The sequence below is a fragment of the Lemur catta genome, chromosome 12, assembly GCF_020740605.2.
Source record: "Lemur catta isolate mLemCat1 chromosome 12, mLemCat1.pri, whole genome shotgun sequence".
NCBI lineage: Eukaryota > Metazoa > Chordata > Mammalia > Primates > Lemuridae > Lemur > Lemur catta.
In genome coordinates, this window is record NC_059139.1 from 49864878 (window position 1) to 49890550 (window position 25673).

At 34.7% G+C, this 25673-nt stretch overlaps 1 protein-coding gene across 3 annotated transcripts in view; it reads right to left on the minus strand.

The window, feature by feature from the left end:
* AP3B1 (adaptor related protein complex 3 subunit beta 1) overlaps positions 1-25673 on the minus strand; it is a 225752-nt gene that overhangs the window by 60807 nt on the left and 139272 nt on the right. For 2 of the 3 annotated variants that reach the window (XM_045566381.1, XM_045566382.1), the window contains exon 22: positions 17780-17886. In XM_045566381.1, the coding sequence (XP_045422337.1) occupies positions 17780-17886 (107 nt within the window). Of the gene's footprint in view, positions 1-13864; positions 15757-17779; positions 17887-25673 lie in introns of those variants that run through there. The other variant, XM_045566383.1, reaches the window with a different exon arrangement.

A 25673-nucleotide genomic window follows, 5' to 3' on the forward strand; every position in this document is an offset into this window, starting at 1 on the left:
CTTGTATTATAAAGGCAGCTGCCTGCCTATCATTTGTACTTTCCTCGTTAATCCTGACTCAGTGAATTAACCTTTAATTACAGCCGTTAAAATTGAAATGAGCCTCTTGTCTGGCTGGGGCTGCCCCCTTTCAGTGCATGATTCTGATGAAAATTTTTAGGGTCAATGAATATGTCCCATGTCATGTCTGATAGCTGCTAAAGATGTGAGGAGGTAAATGTTACCTTAGAAAGATGTGCTTTAAATTTTTAGGAGATGTGCTCTATTGACAGAAAAATCAAATCAAAATCAAACTGATATTTTTAGTTTATCAGTTTATCATGCTATATTTTTAGCTAAATTAAGAGCACTTAAGAAATATAAAGAATGGGTTATTAAGATACATTTGGTCAAATAATTTAAAGCAATAACTTATTCTCCATTTTACTGTCTCAAATATTGCACGTTAAGTAATAAAAGGAATGTGTAAATAGCACAACCACTTTCTATTCTAGATAAGCACTTGATGGGAATAATTCTCTAGATCTAATAAACTAATATATTAACAATAGAGTCCTTTAAACTGACATCAGTGGAAATGGGTTCTATAATAGTGGGCTGGAAAATAGGACAGATTAATTTCATTCATGCAAAAAATGTTTAATAAGCACCTATTATGTTTTTAAGCACTGAGGACAGAAAGGCCAATAAAAGGGCCCTGTCCTATCTTGTAGGGACGCAGACTCCAAGTCTTATTATACCTATAATACATTTCTAATGGAAAAGATAAAGCAACCCTTCCTCTATGCTGATGTTTACTGAAATCTCCCCACTTAATTTCTCATAGATCTTTAGAAATTTAGACTTGGAAGTTACCTTAGAAACTATCTATTCCTCTCCTATAATTTGACAAGTGACAATCTGAACTGAACTGAAACTTTGATATACCAGTTTAAATTTACAAGCTACCCTTGTCACGTCAAATATTCTATGATGCATGAATGTCAAATCTTCACTGAAAATATGCAAATAAGTTTCTGAAATTACACATTTGAAAAAACTTATTATGAAAAATTTCAAATGTAGACAAAAGCAGAGACACTAACATAATAAACAACTAGGTACCGAGATTTAAGTTTCAAAATTATCAATATTTGGCCAATCTTTTACTCTACCTCTGAATTATTTAAAAGCAAATTCCAGACATGATATAATTTCATCAATAAATACTTTGGTTTGTAATATGTAACAAATAAAGATTTTTAAAGAAAACTTGCTATACTATTATTTCATCTAAAAAAAAAAAACAAAAATTCCCCTGATTTCATCTAAAATACAGTGTTCACATTTCCTTGACTATTTCATACATGTCTTTCTAAAGTTCCAAGAGGATTCAGACAAGATGCACACATTTCACTTGGCTGGTATCTCAAATCTCTCAATCTAAAGTATGAATTTTAAAGCAGAATTTGCTAAAATTTTCTGGGTTTGGGGAGAGTATATATTTTTTGAGAAGTATAAAGCAGATCTTCAATATTAACTTAACATTTAGGGGAGATATTTATGAATTCAGTAATGTAGAATGGCTACAAATTTGAGGAAATAACCCTTATTGTAAGTGTATAAAAGCTGTATATAATTACATTCCTGAATGATTTGAATAACATTGTGTTTGATAAATTCGAAGAAAAGTGGTTTTTACTTTTCTTTGATATTAGGGTCATATACTGTACTTACCTATTTTTACTCCATGCTCTGCTGTCTCTGGTAATAAATCAATTTCTCAGTGTTAGTTGGACATGTACCTTACAGCTAAATTAATTTGCTCTTCCTCTGAAGAGGAATAAAGTTTTTGTAAATATTACAGTAACACTTTCCATGTTTAGGTCAGGTGTCTCATGTTAAGAGATTTGATACTACTAAAATAATACCAATTTCCCATACCATTTCTCTGCCCTGTGTTCAGAAAAAATTTGGTATACTTTTTAAGGGAAACAATCATAACAGAACTTGGCTGATATGTAATTAAATAATGTTTACTATGTGATTGGCCAATGCATAATCTAAGATATTATAAAGCTAAAAAATTTCTTCACTACAAACCACAATGCAACTGTAGCAACAAAACTTGAAACACAGCAGTCCACAGTCACACAAAGTTCAATCAACTTTGAATACAGAAAAGGTGAATCTTTTAAAAACAAATTATATTTTTAAAACCCTCTTGTTTCCTATTGTAGTACAACTAATTATAATAAAAAAAAGCTAAAACTCACGATCTTTGGAAAAAAGTGGGTAGATGTTCAGAGAAGTGTCTCAGCTCTGAAGAATGAACCCACGAAAGTGAAAGGAACTACTCACCACAAAGGAGGAGGAGAAAAAGAAAGACCTAAGGCTTTCTTTACAATCGCCTCTTTAATCCTTCAATTTCTTACAGATCTGTATACATATTTCCTTTGTTTTCTCTTGGTGACCTGGGTTTTCTCCCATAAATAATTACTAGTTCATTAATAACTATAATGAGCCTCTGATACAGTGGGCTTCTCAGTGTGAACTGTACCAATGACAAATCATTATGAATACTATCCACCAGGCAGGACTTAAGCTGGCATATATTTGCTTAAGCTAATTAAAAAATATTTTGCAATAAAAAATCTGCAACTAAAAATTAATAACAATCGCTTTTTAAAGGAAGTAGCTCCTTTTAATAATTTAGAAAGGGGAGAGATGAAAATGGTCTGTTATATTATAATAACAATAAGACCCTTCAAAGTAGCACAGAAATAGAAAGATCAAGCAGTAGGATGGCATATCTTAAAGTTTAATTTAAAAATTAAAGCAACTCATACCCAGAAGAGAATTAAATAAGAGAATAAGATGGGACGTAGCTAGGCAATGGAAGCACAAAATACTGTCAAATTTTAATTAAAAAATGTTTTCAATTTAAGCAGACCCAGGCCAGTGATTTTTCATTATTTTTACCACAGTTCCATGACTACTGACATTTTCATCAGAACAAATACAGGATTTTTCCCAAATTTAAAATGACAAAATTATTTTTAATTTTGAGTTACAATTTCTTCTTCCCCTAAACCCAGGGGAATATAGTCTTAGCTGGGCTTGTCTCTTACCCTGGGGCTTAAATATACCTTAAGTTGTTAAAGTATAAAAAATACTTTTTAAAAGTTTTTCTACTGTATTGGAAAAACTTTTTCATAGACTTATTATCATTTTAGTGACTGAAACCACATATTCACGAAAAGTCTGGCACATGACTTAGTAAATGCTTGTATTCAACAAAGACACCCCTGAAAGCAATCTGTCCTCGCAGACCAACTTGAAAAAAACTGCTAGTATAAGACAAGCAGATTGGAAAACAAAACCAAAATGTCCTAGTAGCAATTAAAAGAGAGAGAGAAAGAAGGGGGGGGGCAGGGATGATATACTTAAAAGTACTCAAGAGAAACTGAAATCCTAAATATAAAGCAACTTCAATCATAGAAGTTATCATTATAATGCACCATTATCCTAATAATTCTAAAAACTGTCTTAGTAGATTTCAGATGAAGTCAATCAGATTCTTCTTCATGAATTATGGTTTGATTTTTCTTCTTATTGTTTTAAAACTGACACAGTTCCAAGGGTTTAGAAGTTATAGTTTTAAAACAATACCAAAAGTAGGTCTGATAGAGACTTCTCTATTTTCCAATTAAGCTCTTATAACACAAACAGGGTCAGAGACTCATCCTTAATCATGGAGAATTGTAACTTCATTAGCTGCCAATTTTTGTCAAAAACAAAAAGCCATAAGCCTACCTGCTAGCCAATTTTCCATATTCTTTAGGAACTTCACAGAACTAATGATAAAAACTGCAAATGCTGTATTTGTTTTGCGTACTAAAAAAATGCCTTTTATTTGCCTCACTCTGGTTGCCCAAATTCAAGTGGATTACATATGGGATTCCTTCTTCCTATCCTTCAGCCTGTAAATCCAAGGGGAGACAGAAGACACTAGTTACATGGCTTCCTGGTTATGCTGCCAACCTTAATGTCATCTTTTTGTTGGTCACAGGAAATTCCACACTGGCTAGCGATAACAACATGCACAGAGCCTGGTTTAATTCTGCTGTTGCCACTGTCTCCACCCTGGCATCACAAGAGGTTTTCTTCATCAAGTGATGAAGTTATGGTCCATGTGCTAATTCAAGGACAGTAAAAGGCAAAGAGAACCAACCATGAAAATCATCCTTCTACTTCTTGTTACAGAGCAAAAGTAGTTCAGATTATCTGTCTTAAACTGCATCAAATGTCAAAAGTGACCCTTGATAGGTTTTAAGCTATAATGGTACGGAGGGAAATAAGTGGGACTATAGGGTTTACTGAATATTAAATGATGGTGTTTATGTTCATAATTAGAGAAATATTGACAAATAACAACTTATATCAACAGAAATTTCCAAATGGGGAAAACTATGTTACAAAAATGACAGCACTCAGTATACTATAATGACATACTTTTGAGGCAATTTTTCTTTATTTTCCCAGTCAACTGTAAACCCCCTCAGAGCAGGAACCTTGCCCATCCTCTTGAGAGTCTACCTCTAAACCCTTGGAATTTCCTCAGGGATAGAAGTGTCTTTGTTATTTGTGGTGGGTCCCCTGGGAGCACACTGGATAATTTATGCCATGGAGGTGACTCATGTTAGGTCCATAGGTAGCTTATGCTAAGGAGATAACTCAGGATGCGGGCTGGCCACCCCAGAAAGAATCACCATGTTATTAGAGGACTGGGGCTTTGGACCACTTAACATCAGCCTGACCTCGAGGAATAGGGAATGGCTGGAGATTGAGTTCAACCATGTTGCCATGTTCAATCAATCATGCCTATGTAATGAAGCCACAATAAAAATCCTGGACATTGAAGCTCATGTGACTGTCCCTGGTTGGCAATACTCCACACATACTGCCACATTTCAATGCCAGTAGGGTAACCTGGAAGTTACACATTTGGAACCCTCCTAGAATCTGCCCTACATGTATCTTCATTTGGCTGGTTCTAATTTGTATCCTTTTGCTAAAATAAAACTGTAATCCTAAGCATAGCACTTTCCTGAGTTCTGCTGAGTTGTTTTAGCAAATTATTGAACCAGAGGGTGATTTGGGGAGAACCCTGAACTTGTGGTTGATGTCAGAAGTCTTGGGCCAACTTAGTAGTCTGGAGGACTGTGCTCTTAACCTTAAGTTTGGCTAACTCCAAGTGGCATATTATATGACAAATTGGGACCCCCCCCTTTTTGTTCTGCAGCTGTTTTATGTTTCATGAACCATTCTTGGAATTCCTTACCATTCCTCAGTATACCTAACATTACTTCTGTATTTTGTAATGATCACTTTTCTTAATGAATCTTCCTGCACTCTCCTAAATTTGATTCCACTTAGGGTTTGTGATCCATGAGGATCAAATCTGTTGCCTGTATGGTAGCTAAGTCAGAGATTCCTCAGTCATTTGCCACTAATACGTTAGAAGTGTGCTGTGATGTTGCCTTCCTAGGGCTCGGGGAAGGCCAGGTGGGGCCTGTGGCAGCTGGAGCTCCTGGACTGAGTGCCTCCAACCTCCCTCAGGATTCTGTTACCCCAGAGCACACTGCAAACATTACCACATTTCTAAATGTACCAGGACATGAGAAGACTGGAAACCAAGAATTTAAGGAATCATTACTACAGTCTTCCCATGACAGTGTGTCACCAACACACATCTCAAGCGTCAGACCTGGTTATTCCAACCTACACACACTATATTTCAGCCACATCGAACTACTCTGCAACAGTCCAAGTTCTTCCACCTCCCTAGCCTTCGCATATACTATTTCCTCTGCCAGGCATGTAATTCCCCATCTACTCCAGCTACCTAGCCAAACTCCTACTTATTCTTTAAGACTCAGTTCCAAGGTTGCATATGTACATTCTTTTCTAAGCTATCTTTGTCATTCAGAAGCACTCAGTGGATTTGTGTCTCTAGTACAACACTTACTACACTAATGATTTGTCTGTTTCCCTCAGTAAACTGCGAGTTTCCTGATGATAAGCTCTATGATTCACCTCCTTTCACTCCTTTTTCTTGGCCTTTTTCCTTTGTTGCCTCCTAAAGCATCATGTTCCCCAAGATTCCGTCTTCCTTTGTCTCTTCTCATTCCACAAGGTTTCCCTGAGCGTGCACTTCTATTCCCCTACCTTAAACTATTACCTATATCCTGATGGCTTTGTTGGGTGGTATTTCCCTGATTTTTCTCTGAAATCCAGAATGGATTTTTACCTTCTTACTGGAAACCTCTAACTTGATGCTCCACAAGCACCTTAGAGTCAACATGTCCCAAACTAAATTTCAATGCTGTTAGGCAGGGACCAAATCTGTAGGTGGCAGATACAGGCCAGGAGGGTAGTTCCTAGGGGTGGAGAAGGGACACGCGGGGCAGATGGATCACAGGAAAATGAAGCTAACAACCAGGAAGGGCAGGCACTTGAGGGTCTGAGACACAAACACCTGTGGAGCTGCAGGTTTGTTATAAGAACACGTGTTAATCATGTATATCAATCACCTGGTAACATCCCACACCTTCCGTAAGCCCACCCCTGGACCAGGCCAATAAAAGGAAATCACCTGGGAGTCTCCACTTGTGAACTGACCCATTCCTCTCTGGAACGTACTCTCGCTTTGTATAGCTCCCTTCTTTTCTGTAATAAAAGCTGTTTGTGTGGAATTTCTTCCTGTCTGTGGTCACTCTGTCACACTGGCTCTGTGCACTTTCCAAGCAAGAAGCCAAAGAACCAGGACAACAGTCCACCAAGAGGCTGGACCTGACAAATACCATTGTCCCTTCCTCTTTCTCTTGTATTTTCTATCTTGGCTAATTGGGTACCACTATCTAGAAAATCATTCAAATGGAAACTTTATTTAACTATCTATCAGTCACTAAACTCTTCCTTTATTCTCTTCCTGTTCAATTAATCCTCCACATGACTTTATAAAACAAAGATCTGATCACTATCAATGACCTGCTTAAGAATCTTCAGAATTCCTTTCAAAGTTTTTCATAATATGGCTTCCAACCATTTTACCAGCCTCATCTGTAGCCATTTCTCTTTCCCCCAATACATACATTTCATACACTAGCTATATAACTTCTCAAAAATATAATACATTATTGTATCTTTTAACTTTGATCTGGCCATGCCCTGCATCTGAAATACTTGTCCCTTCTTCCTTGTTGGTAAACTCAGTCTTTCTTCAAGACCCAACACAAATATCACTATGCATTCCTTTACTGCTAGCCCCTCTTCCAGAATTACTTGCTCCCTTCTCTGTGTTTGCATAACACTTAATAGAAGTTTTCTAGTCTGTTCCATTCACTAAACTGTGAGCTCCTTTAGGAAGGAGCTGTGTCTTACTTACCTGTTATCTGTGATTCTTAGCACAGTGACTTGGTCATACTTTTTAAGTAAATGAAATTAAGCTATGCTAAGGCATTTCAGTCTGCAGGTATGTTAGAACACAAATATCTAGAGAATCTCACTGACATCATGAACTAAAATAAAATCCTAAGCTCCCCCACTAAATGAATGGACCCCCCCACCTCAGCCAAGAGGACCACAGAGAAACCTTAAAATTTAGTTGCCAGCCATGATAGGAAGGAAGGTCAGACATGCCTTATTATACTCCCTCCCTTGCTAACGGCCATCGGGCTTTTTTTCCCTAAGCACTGAAGAGAAACCAATCTCGGGATCCACTCCTCCCTATTTATGATTTCATAACCACAACTGACCAGCATTCCTTCCTGATAAGAGACCGCCAACCATGGAGTGGTTTTAACCAGTCAATGGAGTATGCGCACTAAGGGTTTTCCTGTCCTTGCTTTGCCTTTTGACATCAGAGGGCCACCATTTTCTAAACCTGACCCCATAAAGGGGCATAAAGCTTGACTGCGCAAGTACATGTTTCTTCTTTCATATATATTCATGATTCTTCCTATAGCTTGTTAAATATGTACATTTCCCCACCCACTCAGCATAAATTCCAGTTTTCATTGTCCCTCCCTTGAAGCATGGGTTTCTGGCTGCTGGCTGGGGGCTCTGCTCCTGGCCTGTGGGAATGGCCACCTACAGGCTGCAACTCTTTATGAGAAATAAAGCTCTCCTTTCCAAATTTATGAACCTTGTCATTTTCTTCAGTTAACAATATTTATGAACAACATAAACATTAAGGGAACATGTGTTGTTACCTGCCTTACCAATTTTAGATAAGAAAGTTATTAGGTGTTGGAAGCTTTTATTGGCCATACCCACAAATGCACTGCAAAATGCAAGGGCTAAGGAATACCAGCTGAAAATCAGATCATCTATATGCCTGAATTTGTCAAAGGCAAATCTTGCTTTAAACTCATTTCAGAATATTGCCAATTCCTCTTAAAATCAACTATATAGCTAACATAAATTTAATTTTCTTTGTAATAATATCTAAGGGGTTAAACTATTTTTTATTTTGCTACAATTTTCTTACATAATTCTTTGAAATAGGAGTCTTAAGACATTATCTTTTTTACAAAAGATTTTTACTGAAACAGAATTGTTAAACTCTGAGTTAAGTCTAATTGAAAATTAAACATGGAATGAAGTATGGATTAAGTTTGCACCATCTAGGAAGAAAAGACTTAACCAGGCAAATCATGAAGTAAGATTTTAAGGAACACATAAATGTATTTCAATAATTAAATTATTTTAAGGCATTTCACATGTATGGTATGTACACATATTGATTTAGCATATAATTCTAAAGGAAAACAGAAAGACATGAAAGAAAAGTCATGAAATTTGGAAGCATAAAACTCGGACTCAATTCAATTTCTATCCCTCATCAGTTGAGTGGTGTTGGCAACTACCAAAATGAATTATAATTCATTTTTTAAATGTTAGAAAATAAATTATAAAAATATAGATTTTAAAATAGAAGATATCATCTTTTTAGGTTTGTTGCGAGAAGTAAATCAAATGAAATAACATATGCAGTATATAGTAGTACAATACAATGGAAGACATCTATGGTATTATTTAAGTTGATATTTAATGTAGTTAATATTTATTATTATTACTCCAACTTGTGACAACCCAAATATAAAATAATTCAGCAAAGAAGTATAAAGAACAGAGTAAAACAAAAACCAAAAAAGTGACAGTGCCTCCACCATCCAACATCATGAAGAAAACTTTATAAATCTGAATGAATCTCCCAAGTATGCTCCTCCCAGATTTCATTCTTCTTTCATCCTGGCATCAGAAGTAACAAGTATTTGTATTTGATGTTTACCAGTTGCACGTATGTTTTTAAACATTTTCCACATATGTATGCATCTACCAATTACATACATTATTTTACATGTCTTTAAACTTTCTACCAATGGCTTCATACTGAATGTATCCTACGTACTGTAATGTTCCTTTCTTAATATTGTTTTTGAGATTTATCTATGTTTAGCATGTTTCTTGTTCATTCATTTTAACTGGCATAGTGTTCTATTGTACATGTATGTCACAATTTATGCATCTATTCTAGTGATAGACATTTAGTTTGTTTCCAATTTTTTGCTCTTAAAAACAATGTACCACGGAACATTTTTTAAATTTTTCATGTGTGTCCACATGGATTGCTGAGTTATAGGGAATGCATATATTCAACTTGACTGGATATTTCCAAATTACTCTCTGAAGTGTGGTTTTATCACTATGTATTTCCACTAGGTATGCCTACATTCTTTTTTTTTTTGCCAACACTTACATTGTTAAGACTTTTTAACTTTCAGAAAAAGTCTTTTTAGAAACTTTTAAAATTTAAAAAATAAGCTTCCTATATTAAAGTTAAAAAAAAAAAACCCCAAAACCCTCATGTGAAACCATTCAGTAATTTGTTATAAGCACATGTATTTCAGATTTGATTTATGCTAGGTCAATGTAATCAACAGTATTAACAAAACATGATGGGTGGAAAAACTTTTTATTGCTTTGTTGGTAACTGGGTGAAGTGAATTATTACTATGGATTTAAACCAACTAAGCAATGATTAGCTGAAATATCAGGAAAATAAGTTTTCAGCTGGAGTAAAGGATAGCTTGACCATTTCAAGCTACAAACAGATTGCTGTAAGATCAGGGTTTAGGGATAAGCTACAGGTGCTGATTCAGGTGACCCTTGAAATACAGTTGTCAGACTTGGGAGCATTATCCAATAACCACTACCCTAATCTTAAAGAGAAGACAAAGAACAAGATGAGAGCTGGCTTAACCTGCTGATATTTGGCTTCAGTTCATGAGGTCTTCCTCAGCACAGAATAGGACACAAGGAAGAGACATGCTTGGATACAAACTGCACAAATTCCTGCTGAGCCTATATTTTATAGCACTGCTTTATTACTTTGTGGCAAGTATAGATTTCTGTAACACTAGCCCTGGTGTTACATAATTCAGAAAATATGTTATTAAGGAATGACATGTAGCACTCAGTGGTCCTTTCACTTTATTTTAGAATATAGCTATTTGTAGCTTTGTCTTCACTCAGTAAGACACCACTAATGGTACTCAAGAAATTTAATTTTCTTCTTTAAGTTCTAAGGAAGAGAAAACTATGGAACCAATTGCAAACATTTTAAAGCAAATTAATGCTTACTTCTAGGTTGAATTTTTTGAGATGAAAAAAGTTATAATCCCACAACAACTTTCAGGATTAGCATGCAGCAACTTTTGCCTGACTTAGATATGCCCACTAGAAGAATTCTGCTGGGCAGACTCAGCAATTATCCTTTTCTCTGCCATAAGGGTTTTGCACTGTCTAACCCTGAAGATCTTGGTGTTTCCTGTGGACCTTATCTTTTTGTTTCACTGAGCCCCTTTTCCTCCGTACAGTTCTAGTATCCACTTTGAGGGCTGAAGGAAGGGAAAGGACAGTGATGTCAAACCTATGTGCTTACTAAACATCAAGGCCTTGGTGCCTCTATACTCTATTGCAATCTTAACTGAATCCTCCCTCCTATATACAATGACTGGCCCAAGATCCTCAAATCTGAATCTCTTATCTGTTCCCAAATCACTATCCCCTTGTTCCAGGGCCACAGACCCAAATTCCAGGGTTTACAGCTACAGAATAGAATTCAAACATTTTCAGAACCACTATTTCATTTGATTTTCATGAAAACACAACTGGGTGTTTAGGAAAAGTATTATCTCCATTTTGTAAATTCAAAAATGGAAATTTACACAAGTCAAAGGATTGCCCAAAGTCATAAAAAAGTAGCTCAGTCAAGGGTGCAAACCAGGTCTTTGAGCTCCAAATTCAATATATTCCCCAAATGTCACCCTGCCTTTCTAAATGAGTTCTTAGCATTTTTAGGTTGAAACCCTAAGTATATTCCCACAGAAACCTTCTGATTAGGTACTAAACACCCACAGGTACTATACGTCCATTTGGGAATTATAGAATTCAGGGACTGCCTTGGGAACCTTATAACCTAGTAAGGTCAGACTCAGATTTTTTCATAGAAACATAATCTTAAATAATAAGTGAATAAATTAATATACTTTCTTATACAACTAGCCTGAGAAGAAACAAAAAATGCAAAGTATGAGTCAAGGTTTCATGTTGATATTTATCAGTTAAAGCAAAATATACACTAAAATAGTTTTCAGAGGTAATTTTATTTTATTCACCTTAGTATTTTTGTGACTCAAATATACAAAAAGTCATTTAAAGCACAAGAGATTGGAATTCTACCCCAACATTTCTAATACCCAGAGGTGAACAATTTATTCTTATTTTCCATTTATTCTTTTGTGCAAAATTGCCCCCCCACACCTCATTTTTTTAAATTCCTGAACACAGCCTAACATTTTAAGGATTGCGTTTCTGTATTCTCAGGGCTTAGTTTAAACTCATGACCTAATAAAAATCTTGTTAAAAAATTCACTAAGTTAATCACAGTTTGTTCACTGAAATACTCTAGCAGGAATGAAAATGTTTCTTCAATGGAGCCATCTGTTGGTTAGTGGCTAATTAGTCTCACACAATACTGAAACAAGTTGTGTTTATATATTATCTTTATCACAGTGTGAAAAACTAAAGCCTTTCCTTATAATGATAATAATGTTTACCAGGCATTACTTTAAAAATCTCTATGTTCTGAATATATAATTTAAAGGGTTAGAATAAATAGTGAATTGTTTAATGAGAAAAATATTCACTGTGAAAAAGCTATTGTTCCCTGGGTTTCACTGAAAATATTTCATTAATTAAAAACAAGATAAAATCTACTCATATACCAAATACCTAAGGAAAACAAATTTTATTTACTGTAATAAGTAAAAATTACCTATGGACTAGGAAGTCATCATATAAGCTAAAAAGTGTTTCATCTATTTATTTTTACAAACTTATTCAAATCAACGCAGTGGAACTATTTTCAGTGCTTTGAAATTCTATTTCAGGTTAATTCAAGCTAAAAGGAAATGTGGAGATCTACCTTGCTATCATCTTACAGGTGAAAAAGCCAAAAGATTTGCTCAATATCACCCAACTAATTAGTAGCGGTGATCTAGAAAAACAGACATTAGATATGTCAATAAAAAGGAATACTAGTCATTCACATATGTGTTTTCTATTTCTGTTAAAACAAAGTATTGCATTTTGGAAAATAGATATATTACACCTTGATTAGAGAAAATTTGGAAAATACTGAAAAATATACAGAAAAAAATCAAATGTAAATCACTCATAATCTCATCATTCAGAAAAGCTATTAACATTATGATGTAGTTTCTTCTACTCTTTTGATTTCTCTGTATTTAAAAACACAGTAAAATTGTACAATTTTAGAAAATTAACATCATATACATAACATTTTGTATCCCTTTTTCACTTTACATTAGGCCACATTTTTTATCTTATTAAAGTATATAATAAAAATATTTTAATGATTATATAAAATTCCTTAAATTGTTTTTGCTATACTTTATGTAACCATCATTCTCCTATCACTGGACATTTAGGTTATTAATAACCATGCACATAAATCTTTGTATTTCTAATTATTTACTTATAAGAAAAATCTAGATAAGAGATTACTGGGTCAAAGAGTACATGTAATTTAATGGCTCTTTACATAGATGGCCCAGTTGACATCCAAAATGATGTACTAATTTATACTTTCACCAGTGTAGTAGTACAGAATGCATGTTTCATTTCCTTCCTCACCAACAGTGGACAAAAGTTTTTGTAATTTTTGCTATAGTTACAGGCAAAATGGCTCTTTAAATTTGCATTTTTCATTACTAGTACTGAACATTTTCCATATAGCTATCATCTGTATATCATCTTCTATTAATGTTTATATTGTTTATCCATTTTTTAAGAAATGTTTTATTGAAGTACAATATACATACATGCAGAAAAAAATATGTATCTTAAGTGCAAAGCTCAATGATTTTTTTATAAACTGGATACAACCATGTAATAGCACCCAGAACAAAAGACAGAACATTATCATTACCCCAGAAGCTATTTTTGTGTCTCCTTGCAAGTGCCAACTGTCTAAGAGTAATCATTATTCTGACTTATAATACCATAAATTTATTCTGCCTGTTTTGCACTTTTACACATTTTATAGTAATAATTTTATTGTTTTAAAGTTAATTTGTGTTAATAATAAAAAATTTAAATATTACAAAAAAATTAACAAGTCATCCAAAAATTATACCACCTAAAGTAACTGTTAACCATGGTGAATATGACATTTCTGTAAGCACTGATAGACAGATATATAGATAAACAGATAATTTATCCCTTAGAATGGGATTATAATCTTACTTTAATTGAAGAAAAAAACTAAAACTAAAAAAAAGAATCTCCAAAACTTCCGATAAATGTTGAGTATACATAAACCATTAAGAGGTGTGAGTTTTATTAAAAACAAAAGCTTTGTTTCAATTTTGCATATTATAGTGATTTCCTACATTTAAAAAAATGAGATTAACATTTATCCCCTCATTTTTCTCTTTCTCCCCTCTAGTTTTGGTTCCTTACATTATTTTTATTTTATCATTTACCTCAATTCTATGACCATAATTTCTATAGTTACTAATCCTATTATTTTGAATCATTCTTTAAATGGTTTCAACAATGAGCAGTGAGTGTCCCCCCCCCTTTTTTTCCTTTAGAGTAAGACTCATAGTATGCTCATTTTGAGCATCTCTACATGCAGCCTTAATAGTAAAGAGATAACACAATTTTCTTGGGTCACGCTTTATTTCTTTTATAAAGTTGTAATAATAACTAACATACATGTGATAAAAATAATAACAGGAAAAATTTAGTGCTTAATATGTATCAGATACTGTTATAAACCTTTTGTATATGTTAACTCATTTAATATTAACAACCACCCTAATGAGGTAGGTAGCATTATTGTCTTTATTTTACAGATGAAAAATCTGAGGCACTGAGAAATAAACTGACTTGCCCAAAGTCACTAATTCTGGGAGACAGAGCTCTGATTTGAACGCAGGTAGTGTGGCTTAAGAGCCTGTGCTTTGATATGCTACATGATACTGCTTTCATTGTTTGCAGCTGGAACATGACTGGAGGGAGGGACAGTAGAGAATGCTACTAGCTTTAAGGGGCAAAGGCCAGGGATGCTAAATGTGCGACAATGAATAGGGCAGATCCATACAATGCAGACTGTACCAGTCTCTCACAAAAGTTCTGTTTCAATTTTGCATATTATTAATTGACTTCCTAATAAGAAGAAATGAAATTAGCATTTCAATATTTTGTTGGACATCCATAAGGTGAAAACCTGTTTAAAGTTACTTAATCCTTGAACTATTTCCATATATGTATAAAGCATTTTTTTATTTGTAATGTTTTTATATGCTCAATTTTCCAGTAACTCAACTGCTTTGGTCCAGAAAACCTGTTCAATGTTTGGAAAATCATGTCACTGATGGCAATATCACAACCCACAGCATTTGAGTTGCCAGGCAATATCCCTACTTTAGTATGTATATACAGCTCCCACAATCATGAGTTCTACATGAGTGCCAGCATTATTTAACTACTTCACTACATCTTCCAGTGTAGTCATAGCCAAGAATTTACAGAACAATGTAAATATTATTGTATTATAAATTACTTTTATTTCTCCTTTCTATTCAACTAGGACAACATGTTGACTTTAAAATTATGGATATGCTCTATTATCTATGAATTTCATTTCAGGATCCAAAAAAGCTCCTAGATTTGTTGAGATCCTGTAACACCGTATGAGAGTTGTAATTCTTGAGGGATTCTTTTTTTTTTTTTTTCACTATTTTCCTCTGATGTCTTTAGTCCACTTCTTTCCAAATTCATACAGATCATGAGAAAACTTAAAATTTGGTTGATTCATCTTGTTCTCAGTACTGTTTTGAGAGCTGGCTGGAGGTGATACTGAGAGCCATGCCATTCTGTACCAGAAAATTCAGTTTATTTCTACGGGTTCTACTTTTCAAAGTTATGCCTTTTTCTTTGTTCTACTCCTTTCCTTGCTTGGTTGTTGTTGCTGGTGAGTTTCTTGCTGCCATTCTTTTTAGCACTATTTGATCATTTTGTTAGCTTTTGCGGAGTGAGTGTTGTGGTCCTGCTTCACTCAGCTGTACCACCTTGTTGTCCTTTTGTGCCCAACTTTGGATGGAGTGCTTTTCTTTCCTTTAAAGAGACCATCCCAATAAATATTTTCCTTAGTATAGAAAAGTGAGTCTTTCAATTACTTTGTGATGAATGAAAATTTACTACAAGCTTTTCTAATCTCAACTGCATTCTTCTCATAGCTAGTAAAGTGTAAGAGTCTGCTCAGGGTCCATTATTACATATTGTATCACTTTGGAAAATATTACTATTTACTGAGCGATGACAATGTGCTAGTCACTGTTCTAAGAGCTTTTCATCTGTGGTCCCCAACCCCTGGGCTGTGGACTGATACCAGTCCATGAACTCCCCACCCCATCGCCCCATCTGTGGAAAAATTGTCTTCCATGAAACTTACGAACCAGGGCCACACAGCAGGAGGTGAATGGCAGGCTAGCAAGTGATGCTTCCAAGCTTTATCTGTATTTAACAGCTGCTCCCCATTGCTCGCATCACTGCGTGAGCTCTGCCTCCCTGCCCCCCTAACCCTGTCCATGGAAAAATTGTCTTCCATGAAACTGGTCCTTAGTGCCAAAAATGTTGGGGACCTCTGCTTTATATGTATTATTTCATTAATCTCACAACCCTGTGAGGTAGATATTCTCATAGGAAACTGAGGTGCAGAAGTGTTACACACCAATTTGCCCACAGCCACATAGCTAGTAAGTGGCAAAGCAGCGGTTTGCACACTGGACCCCTGATATCAGAGCCCAAGTTGTTACTTATTCACTACCTCACTGCCTACCATGTTTTTAGGGGCCACCTGTTTCACAAGGAACTAAGTGCTTCACTATACATTTTTTGATTAATGCTTTCTCTTTAGAGCCTACCACAAATACTCAATAAATATTTATTACTTGAATAAATGAAGTATTTTTTTTCAACGCTTTCCCCTCAGTTCTTTTAATGTGCCTTTTCCCTTTAGAAACAAGAATGGCAAACTAAAATCCCAAATACCATTCTTATTCATTTCTGATTAGTTTAGAGATAATCTCATTCTGTGCTTTAAAGAGAACACTGTAGCTTAACAGTTTTCACCTGTACTTTCTAAGCGAGCTGCCCAAAGTTGAAGAGAAATGTAAGTAGCTCTTTTCAGTATTTCATTGCATGGCCCTGATATCATACTTGCTTTGATGGATGAATTTTTTTGTAATAATATACAAGAATTAGGCACTTCTCTTTTTGACTTTTGGCAAAAAAGCAGCTCTATGCTCCCTGGCAGCTCAAATCATCAATTATGTAACCTGCCAACCCTGGGAACCAGATCTAGTCGAGCTCCCTGTGCCCATCAAAGCGTACTATTGTATCTCTTAGTTTGTCAGATTTCTGACAACAAATTAACAGGAGGTCACGCATATCAACAGATTATACATCCTAAGCAGCAAGCTTGATTCTGAGTGAAAGGTTAATGGATATAATATGCTAACACACAAAAAAAGTTATTACAGTTTCTGATACTAAGATAGGTGGTGGTATTGGCATTATTTTGTGATAGGTAGGCCTCTTGCCTCAATTCATGTCACACCCTATAAGTAACACTAAAGAATTTTTTTAAAAGACACCAACACAATAAATGTATGAAAACACAGAGAGAAATACAATCTTTGACTTTTAAATGAAGCAGTCATGAATTTTTAATAGCCTATGGTGAAAAAGCAGTGTGGTAGGAATAAAATTATTATGAAAATAAAAGTCTATTAATGTAGAAAACAATTCTTTATGGCAGAGTTCAGGTATATAAACTGCCTCAATTTGGCAAAGAACCCTTGTATGTTACAGATATACAACAGTACCAGAGAAAAATGTACACATGATAATTAAACGTGGATAACAAGCAAAAGTAAATTGAGAAGATAATGGTTTGAGTAGAATAAATTAAAAAACTATTTACAAAATTAAAAGGTCTTTTTACATGAATTGAATTTGTTGTTGGAGGAGAATCTGTTCAAGACTAAGAATCTGCTTCAATTATTTGCATTTTAATAAAAAAAGATGCAATGGCATCATATGAAAACTGAATTAATGTATTTTAAAAATAACTTACACTGATGACTGATGAGGAAGTTGACAAGTTTAAACCCTCAAGATCGGCTATCAAGCTTGGAGAAAGAGCTGGTGTGGGAAGTACAACTGGAGTGGATACTGGGTTAACTGTAAGAAAAGGCCCAAATTAGCAAATGTGCATGAAAATTTAATTCAAATTATTAAAAGCAACATTTTTACTTTGTTAGTAAATCTAATTAAATTACTTTGATTAATAAATGTATGACAATTCTATTTAACATCTTGATTTAGTCAAGTTATTATCAAGTCATGGCAGTTATTAGTCTTAGCTTTCAAAACATAATGGCAAATCCTATAACAAAATAAGGATATAAATATCTTCAGTAATAGTTTTTGAAAGTTTTTATCACATAACATTATCACTAATATTTATCACCCAGTAATTTCACTAAAAAAAAAAAAGGTGAAGAAACATTTTTCCAGACTAATATAAAGAATAACAATAGCTTTCAAGAGAGTTCTCCAGTTGAGTTAGAAGTCTTGAAAGGATGTTTTAATCCTTTCTCTATTTTATTCTCTACTTTAATTAGGAGTCCAGGCTACCAATTCCCTTCTAGTTATATTTTATCAGCAAAAGCTATATACTAGGTAGAAATGTATAACTGATTCTAAAACTGCCATGTACCTGAAAACTAATATCTGTTAAGTTTGAAAATCTTTTAAAAATGCAAATCCAATCATATTACTCCCCTGCTCAAGACTCTTCAAAGGCTCATAATTGCCTACAAGATAAAAGTCCAACTTCTTAATTAAGTTCATAAGGTCCTCTATGATCTAGCTCAGCTCTGACCAATAGTAATTCCTGTGATAATGGAAACGTTCTGTCGGTGCTGTCTAATATGGTGGCCACTAGCCACATATGCCTCATGTGCTCTTGAAATGTGGCTAGTATGAGTAAGAAATGCATTTTAATTTTAATTAATTTAAATAGCTACATGTGACTGGTGGCCACCATATTGGACAGCTCAGATCCACCTTATCTCTAATTTTCAGCCTCTTCTGCTCTAGCTTTATAGAACAATAGTTCCCAAGATCTTGTTCCATGTCTCCGAGCCTTTTACATTCAAATCTGCCTAGAGGTACTTCTCTGTCTTGCTCATCTTGTAACCCCATTAAGATGCCCCTTAGAGTGGAAACACTCCCAGACTCACCTACAGTCTTTGTAGATGCCTTCTTTGTTCCACACATATATACTTGGGCAAACTTCTATAACTATACTTCTCATGTAATACAAATTTGTGTTTTTACATATTTTTATTTCTACTAGTCTGTGTGAACAAAATTTAACTTATTAAATTTTAATGCTTAGTAATTCCTCAACTGTTGTGGAAAAAGTTTTAACCTCTAATAAATTCTCACTCCAAAATAACACTCTAAAAGGAGTAACATTTACTTAATTTGACATCACTTCTCAAAGCATCTTTTTCTCATTTTAGTCTCACAATATCATGTGAATTAGGCAAAACAAGTATTAATTCATAAAGTTAACAATAAGTATTTCTTGAGCAAGACAGCAAGGGGGAGACAAAAAAGTTCAAGATGTGGTCCCTGTCTTCAAGTAACTTAAAACCTGATGAAAAAAAAAGATACACATGATTGAAAAAGAAAAGCAACAATATAGTCTATAAATGATATTGCCAAAGAAGAAAACTTTCAAAGGAAATCTTAAATAAAATCTCAGCATATATGGTAGGAAAAGCAGAGTGGAGACTGAGTGGAGGAGGTAATGGGGCCCTTGGTTTCTCCCTGCACTCACTCAGTGCAGCTGAAGTATTGCTACAAATCCCCAGGCTTCCCTAGACCTATGCTGAAAACCACTGTACAGTTAGCAAGTGCCACAGAGTCAGGGGTGGGGGCTTACTGGGGATGGGTGTAAGAGGAGGCTTCATGAATAGGAGGAGTGAGGCCTGGTTTTTAAGTAAGAGTGGGATTTGAACAAGATGGAAGGAAGAGGCCAGTTAGGCGCTGGATGAGACAATGCTGTGAATGAAGGCTGAGATGTGGGAAATTGGAAAACTAAGTCAGTTAAGCTTATCTTACAGAACAAGGGGAACTAGTGAAAATCTACCAAACAGAGAAATGATATGATGACTATGGTACTACAGGATGTTTAATCTGATGAGCATAAGGGATAGACCAAAGGAAAGAACAGTAGGCACAGCAGTAAGGAACAGTTTACAATAGTTCAGGAATGAGACGAAAAAGACTGAAGTAAGGTATTGGCAATGAGAAGGCTTAGAAAAGGCCTTTATATTAAAGACACTAAAAGCTGAGGCACAGGGAAAGTAAGACTTGCCAAGGTTTATAAAACAAGTGAATGGTAGAACCACTATAGAATTAGAAATTGGTTCTTCTAATTTGGATCATAATACGTTGCCATTAGATGCAACAATAACTTTCCTGGTAGGTTCTAAATGCATGTTTGTTCATTTGTCCATCTATCCACCCATCCATCCCTCCAAAATATTAGATGCCCATGTAAGGAATAAAAAAATTCACAAGAAACAGCCTCTGATTTTAACTATGGGTTGGCTAAATACCATTAAGAGATAAGAGAAGAAAATTAAAACGAGGACAAGTTCTCTTCTTAAAAAAAAAAAGAAAAGAAAAAAAAGATAGGCTTTTAATGTCATTTCAGAAGACAGAAGCTCTGGCATTAAGGAGATGATTATGCACCTGCTTGCAGGTCTGGCAAGATGAAAGCTGGCACTGAAAGCTTATCCTAACATGAATTCTGAGGCCAGCTGACTGTGCAGGAGTATTGAATAAGTAATGTGTAAGAAACAGAATGACTCTGTATGGGTTGTTTTCTTAATAACATGGCATACAAATTAAAATTTGCACTTGTCAAACTGGCAAAGGCAATTTTTAAGTACAAAACCCAGCATTAGGGTATAAGGAATCTGTTGCTCTCATACTAATATTGTGTAAGTTGGTACAAAGCTTTCTAAAAGGTAATTTCAGACAAAAGAATTCTCCAAAGTCTTTGCCCAGCAATTTTACTTCTAGAAATTTATCCTAAGGCAACAGTTATGGAGATAATGTAATAATATACTTATGATGATTTGGTTCACTGATTATGATAGCAAAAATGGAAACAAGTTAAATTTTCAACAGTAAATCTATTAAATAGAATTTATTACAATATAAAGAATAACCACGCAGTTACTAAAATAAAGTTGTTAATATTTACAGTACGAAAAATAATGTATATAGTAAACAGAGAAAGAAGCAAATGATAAAATAGTAATCTAATTTGAAGGAGGTATGTGTATGAAGACAATCTGAACTTTAATCCAGGGTGTTTAAATTACAATTTAATTTAATTTTCTCCTTTTCATTTTTAAAACTTTTTACAAAACACTTTTGTTTGTTAAAGTGTATTTAATACAGTAATTATTTAATTATTCTTCTGATCAAATTTTTGCTTTAAAATTTAATAAGTAAAACTTAATATATAATGGTTTAATATGTAGTTATTTGGGTTTTTTGTTTTTGTTTTGGACAGTCTCACTCTTTCACCCTGGCTAGAGTGCAGTGGCATCATTGTAGCTCACTGCAATCTCAAACTCCTGGGCTCAAGTGATCCTCCTGCCTCAGCCTCCTGAGTAGCTGGGACTATAAGCACACACCACCACGCCCATCTAATTTTTCTATTTTAGTAGAGATGGTGTCTCACTCTTGCTCAGGCTGGTCTCGAACTCCTGACCTGAAGCAATCCTCCCACCTCAGCCTCCCAAAGTGCTAGGATTATAGGTGCCCAGCCAGTTATTTGTTAAGTGTAATTTACTGCATCATCAGCATCATCACTAATGCTTATAAAATGTTTATCATGCATGTATCAGGCACAGTTTTAAATGCTTTTACATATATAAACTCATTGGATAAAATGACCCAAAAAAGTTTAGTATTATCACAATTTTATAGATAAAACAACTAAAGCACAGAGAGGTTAAGTAAATTGTCCAAGGTTACACAGATAGTAAGTAATAGAACTGGGATTCAAACTCAGACAGCTTAGCTTTATTGTCCTCTTAGTCACTCCACTCTACTGCCTCAACCATAATTCATTCTACAATGTGATATCACATATCATAAGGCTTATCTGAAGCATGATTATTGTTGGCTGATAGAAATTTTAAAAGGACTTCACTGTTAGTTATACTAATAGAGTAATGACATAGGTTTACATTTTCTTTAAAAGAACACCAGAATATGAACACTACTTTATAATCATCCTATTGAGGGCACATGGTATGGGCTACTAGAAGATATTTTAATTTCCATAAATATAAAATATGCCTGAGAAACAGAAAGCATATTGCTACCTCCAAGTCTAACAATACATTGTTAGGTCATATATTATCCTGGTGCAAACATTTTCTCATGTATTATTAACTGACCCCCATGAAATGGAGTCACATAACTCCATAATCTAAAGGAAATGTAGAAGTTTTATAGTCATTTTAAAAAATTTTACAAATGAATAAAATGAGACACAAAGAAATTAACTCACTGAACTGATTAAAGGGATACCAAGATCAATGCCAGTGCTCATGATAACATCTCCTCCAGAGATGTGGTAAGGAAACAGCAAGTTACTCAGCTATAGAACTGTTTTGTAGCAGAGCTAGTCTACTGCTAGAGTTGCTAACTCTATTGCTTTCTTAGAGAGACAGACATTATTTCTGGTAGTAGCAAGCTCTTTCCCTCCTCCATGGCTTCACCTGGCATAGTGTACAGGTACCCTGCTACCTAAAAGATATTCTGTTTGCATATCTCTTTTTCATTTCACCTATAATGTGGCAATTTAATTGCTGAATTATCCGTTTTTCCCATTATACTTTGAGAGTTCCTTGGGTAGGGACAACATTGTATTTATTTAGAATATCTAGCATGTAGCAGGTTACATAGATGTTATCAAATATTCAATAAATATCTCCTGAATGAAGAAATGAATAAATTCAGCATTTGCAGTTTTCCTGGTATGCAGTACATACCTAGGAAACAACCTATGTGGATTATGATGTACCTCTTAATTAAAACATAAGGAATGTATCTGCCCCTCCTTCAAGATTAATCTAATTCTCACAGCTGAGAACTCAAACCACTGGAGAGTGTGCCTTTTTAGTGTTTGATCAACAAACTGCTTGCCATGGACAATGGAGAACTACTGCAGGCCAATGAGAAGCATACAATGAAGTCAGTAGCACTCAGTTTGTCTTTACCTCTATGGTCAGGCCATGCTTCCTCCACAAGGTCTTTGTAGCTTTTCAAATAGTTTTTGTCTCCCTGTTTCTTCATTCTACTTTGCATCTCTATTTTATCTCTTATATAAATAGTTACTTGTTCAGGTATCTGTGGCTCTGACTAGATTTTAGTTTCTGGAAGGGAATGACTAAATTCTATTAATCTATTACAGCTCCTAGCAAGTACTTTGCACTTATAAGACAGTCCACAGATATTTGCTAAATTGACTTGTTAACAAGAGTTTTTAAGTGTCGTTTCTGACAAATGCAGGACTACAGAAGATTTTCAAAAAAACAGCACTTGAGTAATGAAAACAAAGAGAAATACTATTAATATATCCTATGTTGAGTTAAAAATATATATGTTGAGATAAATGTTCCCTTAAAATTTAAAAAACTTACATTTAAATTCTTAAAAACTTAATTTTTAAGACAAACTTTTGTCTTTACAAATAAAAACACACTTTTAAAAAGAACTGAACTATAGTAATTGTATCATTTTACAGATTTCTCTTTATTACCTTAGTTTATAAAGACTCAGCCTCCCGAGTAGCTAGGACTATAGGTGTGCAACACCGTATTTGGCTAATTTTTCAATTGTTTTGTAGAGACAGATCTTGCTATGTTGCTCAGGCTGGTCTCAAACTCCTGGCCTCAAGCAATCCTGCTGCCCTGGCCTCCCAAAGTGCTGGGGTTATAGGCATGAGCCATTGCACCTGGCCTGCTTTACTGTTATTCTTTTATAATTTTAAACTTTATAAACTGTGAATCTTACCTACACACAAAAAATACTCAAGTGCCACAGAATGATATAAAATATAAAATGAAAGTCTTGTTCCCTTTTCTGTCCCCACTTTAGTCCTACATTTTAAAGGGGCCAGTGCTGCTGAGGTGGAAGGATCACTTGAGGCCAGGAGTTTGAGACCAGCCTGAGCAACATAATGAGAGCTTGTCTACAGAAAACACAGAACAATTAGCTGGGCATGGTGGCAAGGTGCCTGTAGTTTCAGCTACTTGGGAGGCTGAGGGAAGAAGAACGCTTGAGCCCAGGAGTTTGAGGTTGCAATGAGCTATGGTGATGCTACTGCACTCTAGCTTGGGTAACAAAATGAGATCCTATCTCAAAAAAAAGGCGGGAAGAGGGCTGGAACTAACCACTGTTAACTGTTTCCTCTGTAGCCTTCCAGAAACTTACATATGTATAATTGTGTTTGTGTTTGTGTACAGGATATATTTTTCTTTTATTCATTTTATACACAAGTGGAATCATGTTCTACACGTATTTTTTTTACTTATAGTATTTTGAATATGTAATTACATAATCAGCACATACAGATTTGCCTCATTTTTGTTAATGGTTGCATTACCCTGTTGGTAGACATTATATTTGTTTTTAGGATTTTGCTATAATAAATGATGCTGTGATGAAATTGTTATATATACCTTTACATATTTTATTAATTCAACAAATACTGGGTGTCCACCAACTGCCAGGTGCTATTCTAAGCACCAGGAATAGCAGTGAGCAAGACAGGGATCCTGTTCTCATGGAATTTACATCTTAGTTGGGAGAAACAGATAATAATCAAGTAATGAAAATATTTAAGATCATTTCAGATAGTGAAAATGCCATTAAGACAATGAAGAGTGATTAGTAAAGATATGTGCTATGATCTGAACATTTGTGTCCCTCCAAAATTCATGTTGAAACCTAACCTCTATTATGGTGGTAGTAAGAGATGGGGCCTTTAGGAGATAATTAGGTCATGAGGGCTCCACCCTCATAAATGGGATTAGTGCCCTTATTAAAAAGGCTTGAGGGAGGCTGTTTCCTCCATCTGTCACAAGATGAGAAAAGAACTGCTAGGTCAAAGGCTATGTGCCATTTAAATTTTGATAGATATTGCTAAAATGACTCCAAAAAGCTGTACCTGTCTCTATTTTTATCAAAAGCATATGTGTCTGTTTCTTCAAAGCTTAGCAATACTGGATAATATCAAATCTCAAAATCTTTGCCAATATGTAAAACATGATTCAAATTTGGTTCCAATTTTATTTTTAGTTTCTTTATATTAAATATTTCTCTGTATTATACATTTTAATTTCCCTATATTAAGATTTGCCATGGCTATTGGAGACATAGAATGGATCTATGACAGAATGAGGCAACCTAAAAACATAACTCACTCCCAGCATGGAAAAACTCTATCAGAAAATGTGAGTAGTTTAATATTCATAAAATTTTACTTTATTACTCTTCTCCTGGTGCAACAAAGTTAGTTCTACTCTCTCTTTCACAATGTGGGAAGATTTAAGGGGAGGGGGTGAATATATATCTTTGCACACTTGGGTGAGTTAATTTGTAGGATTCTGAATTCTTAGATTTGCTGGGACAAAGATTTTTTGCAGATAAAATATTGATAGGTACAGCCAAACTGGCCTCAAAAGGCTTTGTAATCCATTTCCATTTTCACCAAATTGTGGCAAGTGGAAGATGGTGATGTCCATTACATTTCTCCTTATGTTCCTAATTCCCTATCTCCTTCAGTTAGATGTATCAGTCCTCATAATCAACATTTCACAATGTAGAAGCTATAACAAATAGGTAATTATTTAACAAAACAA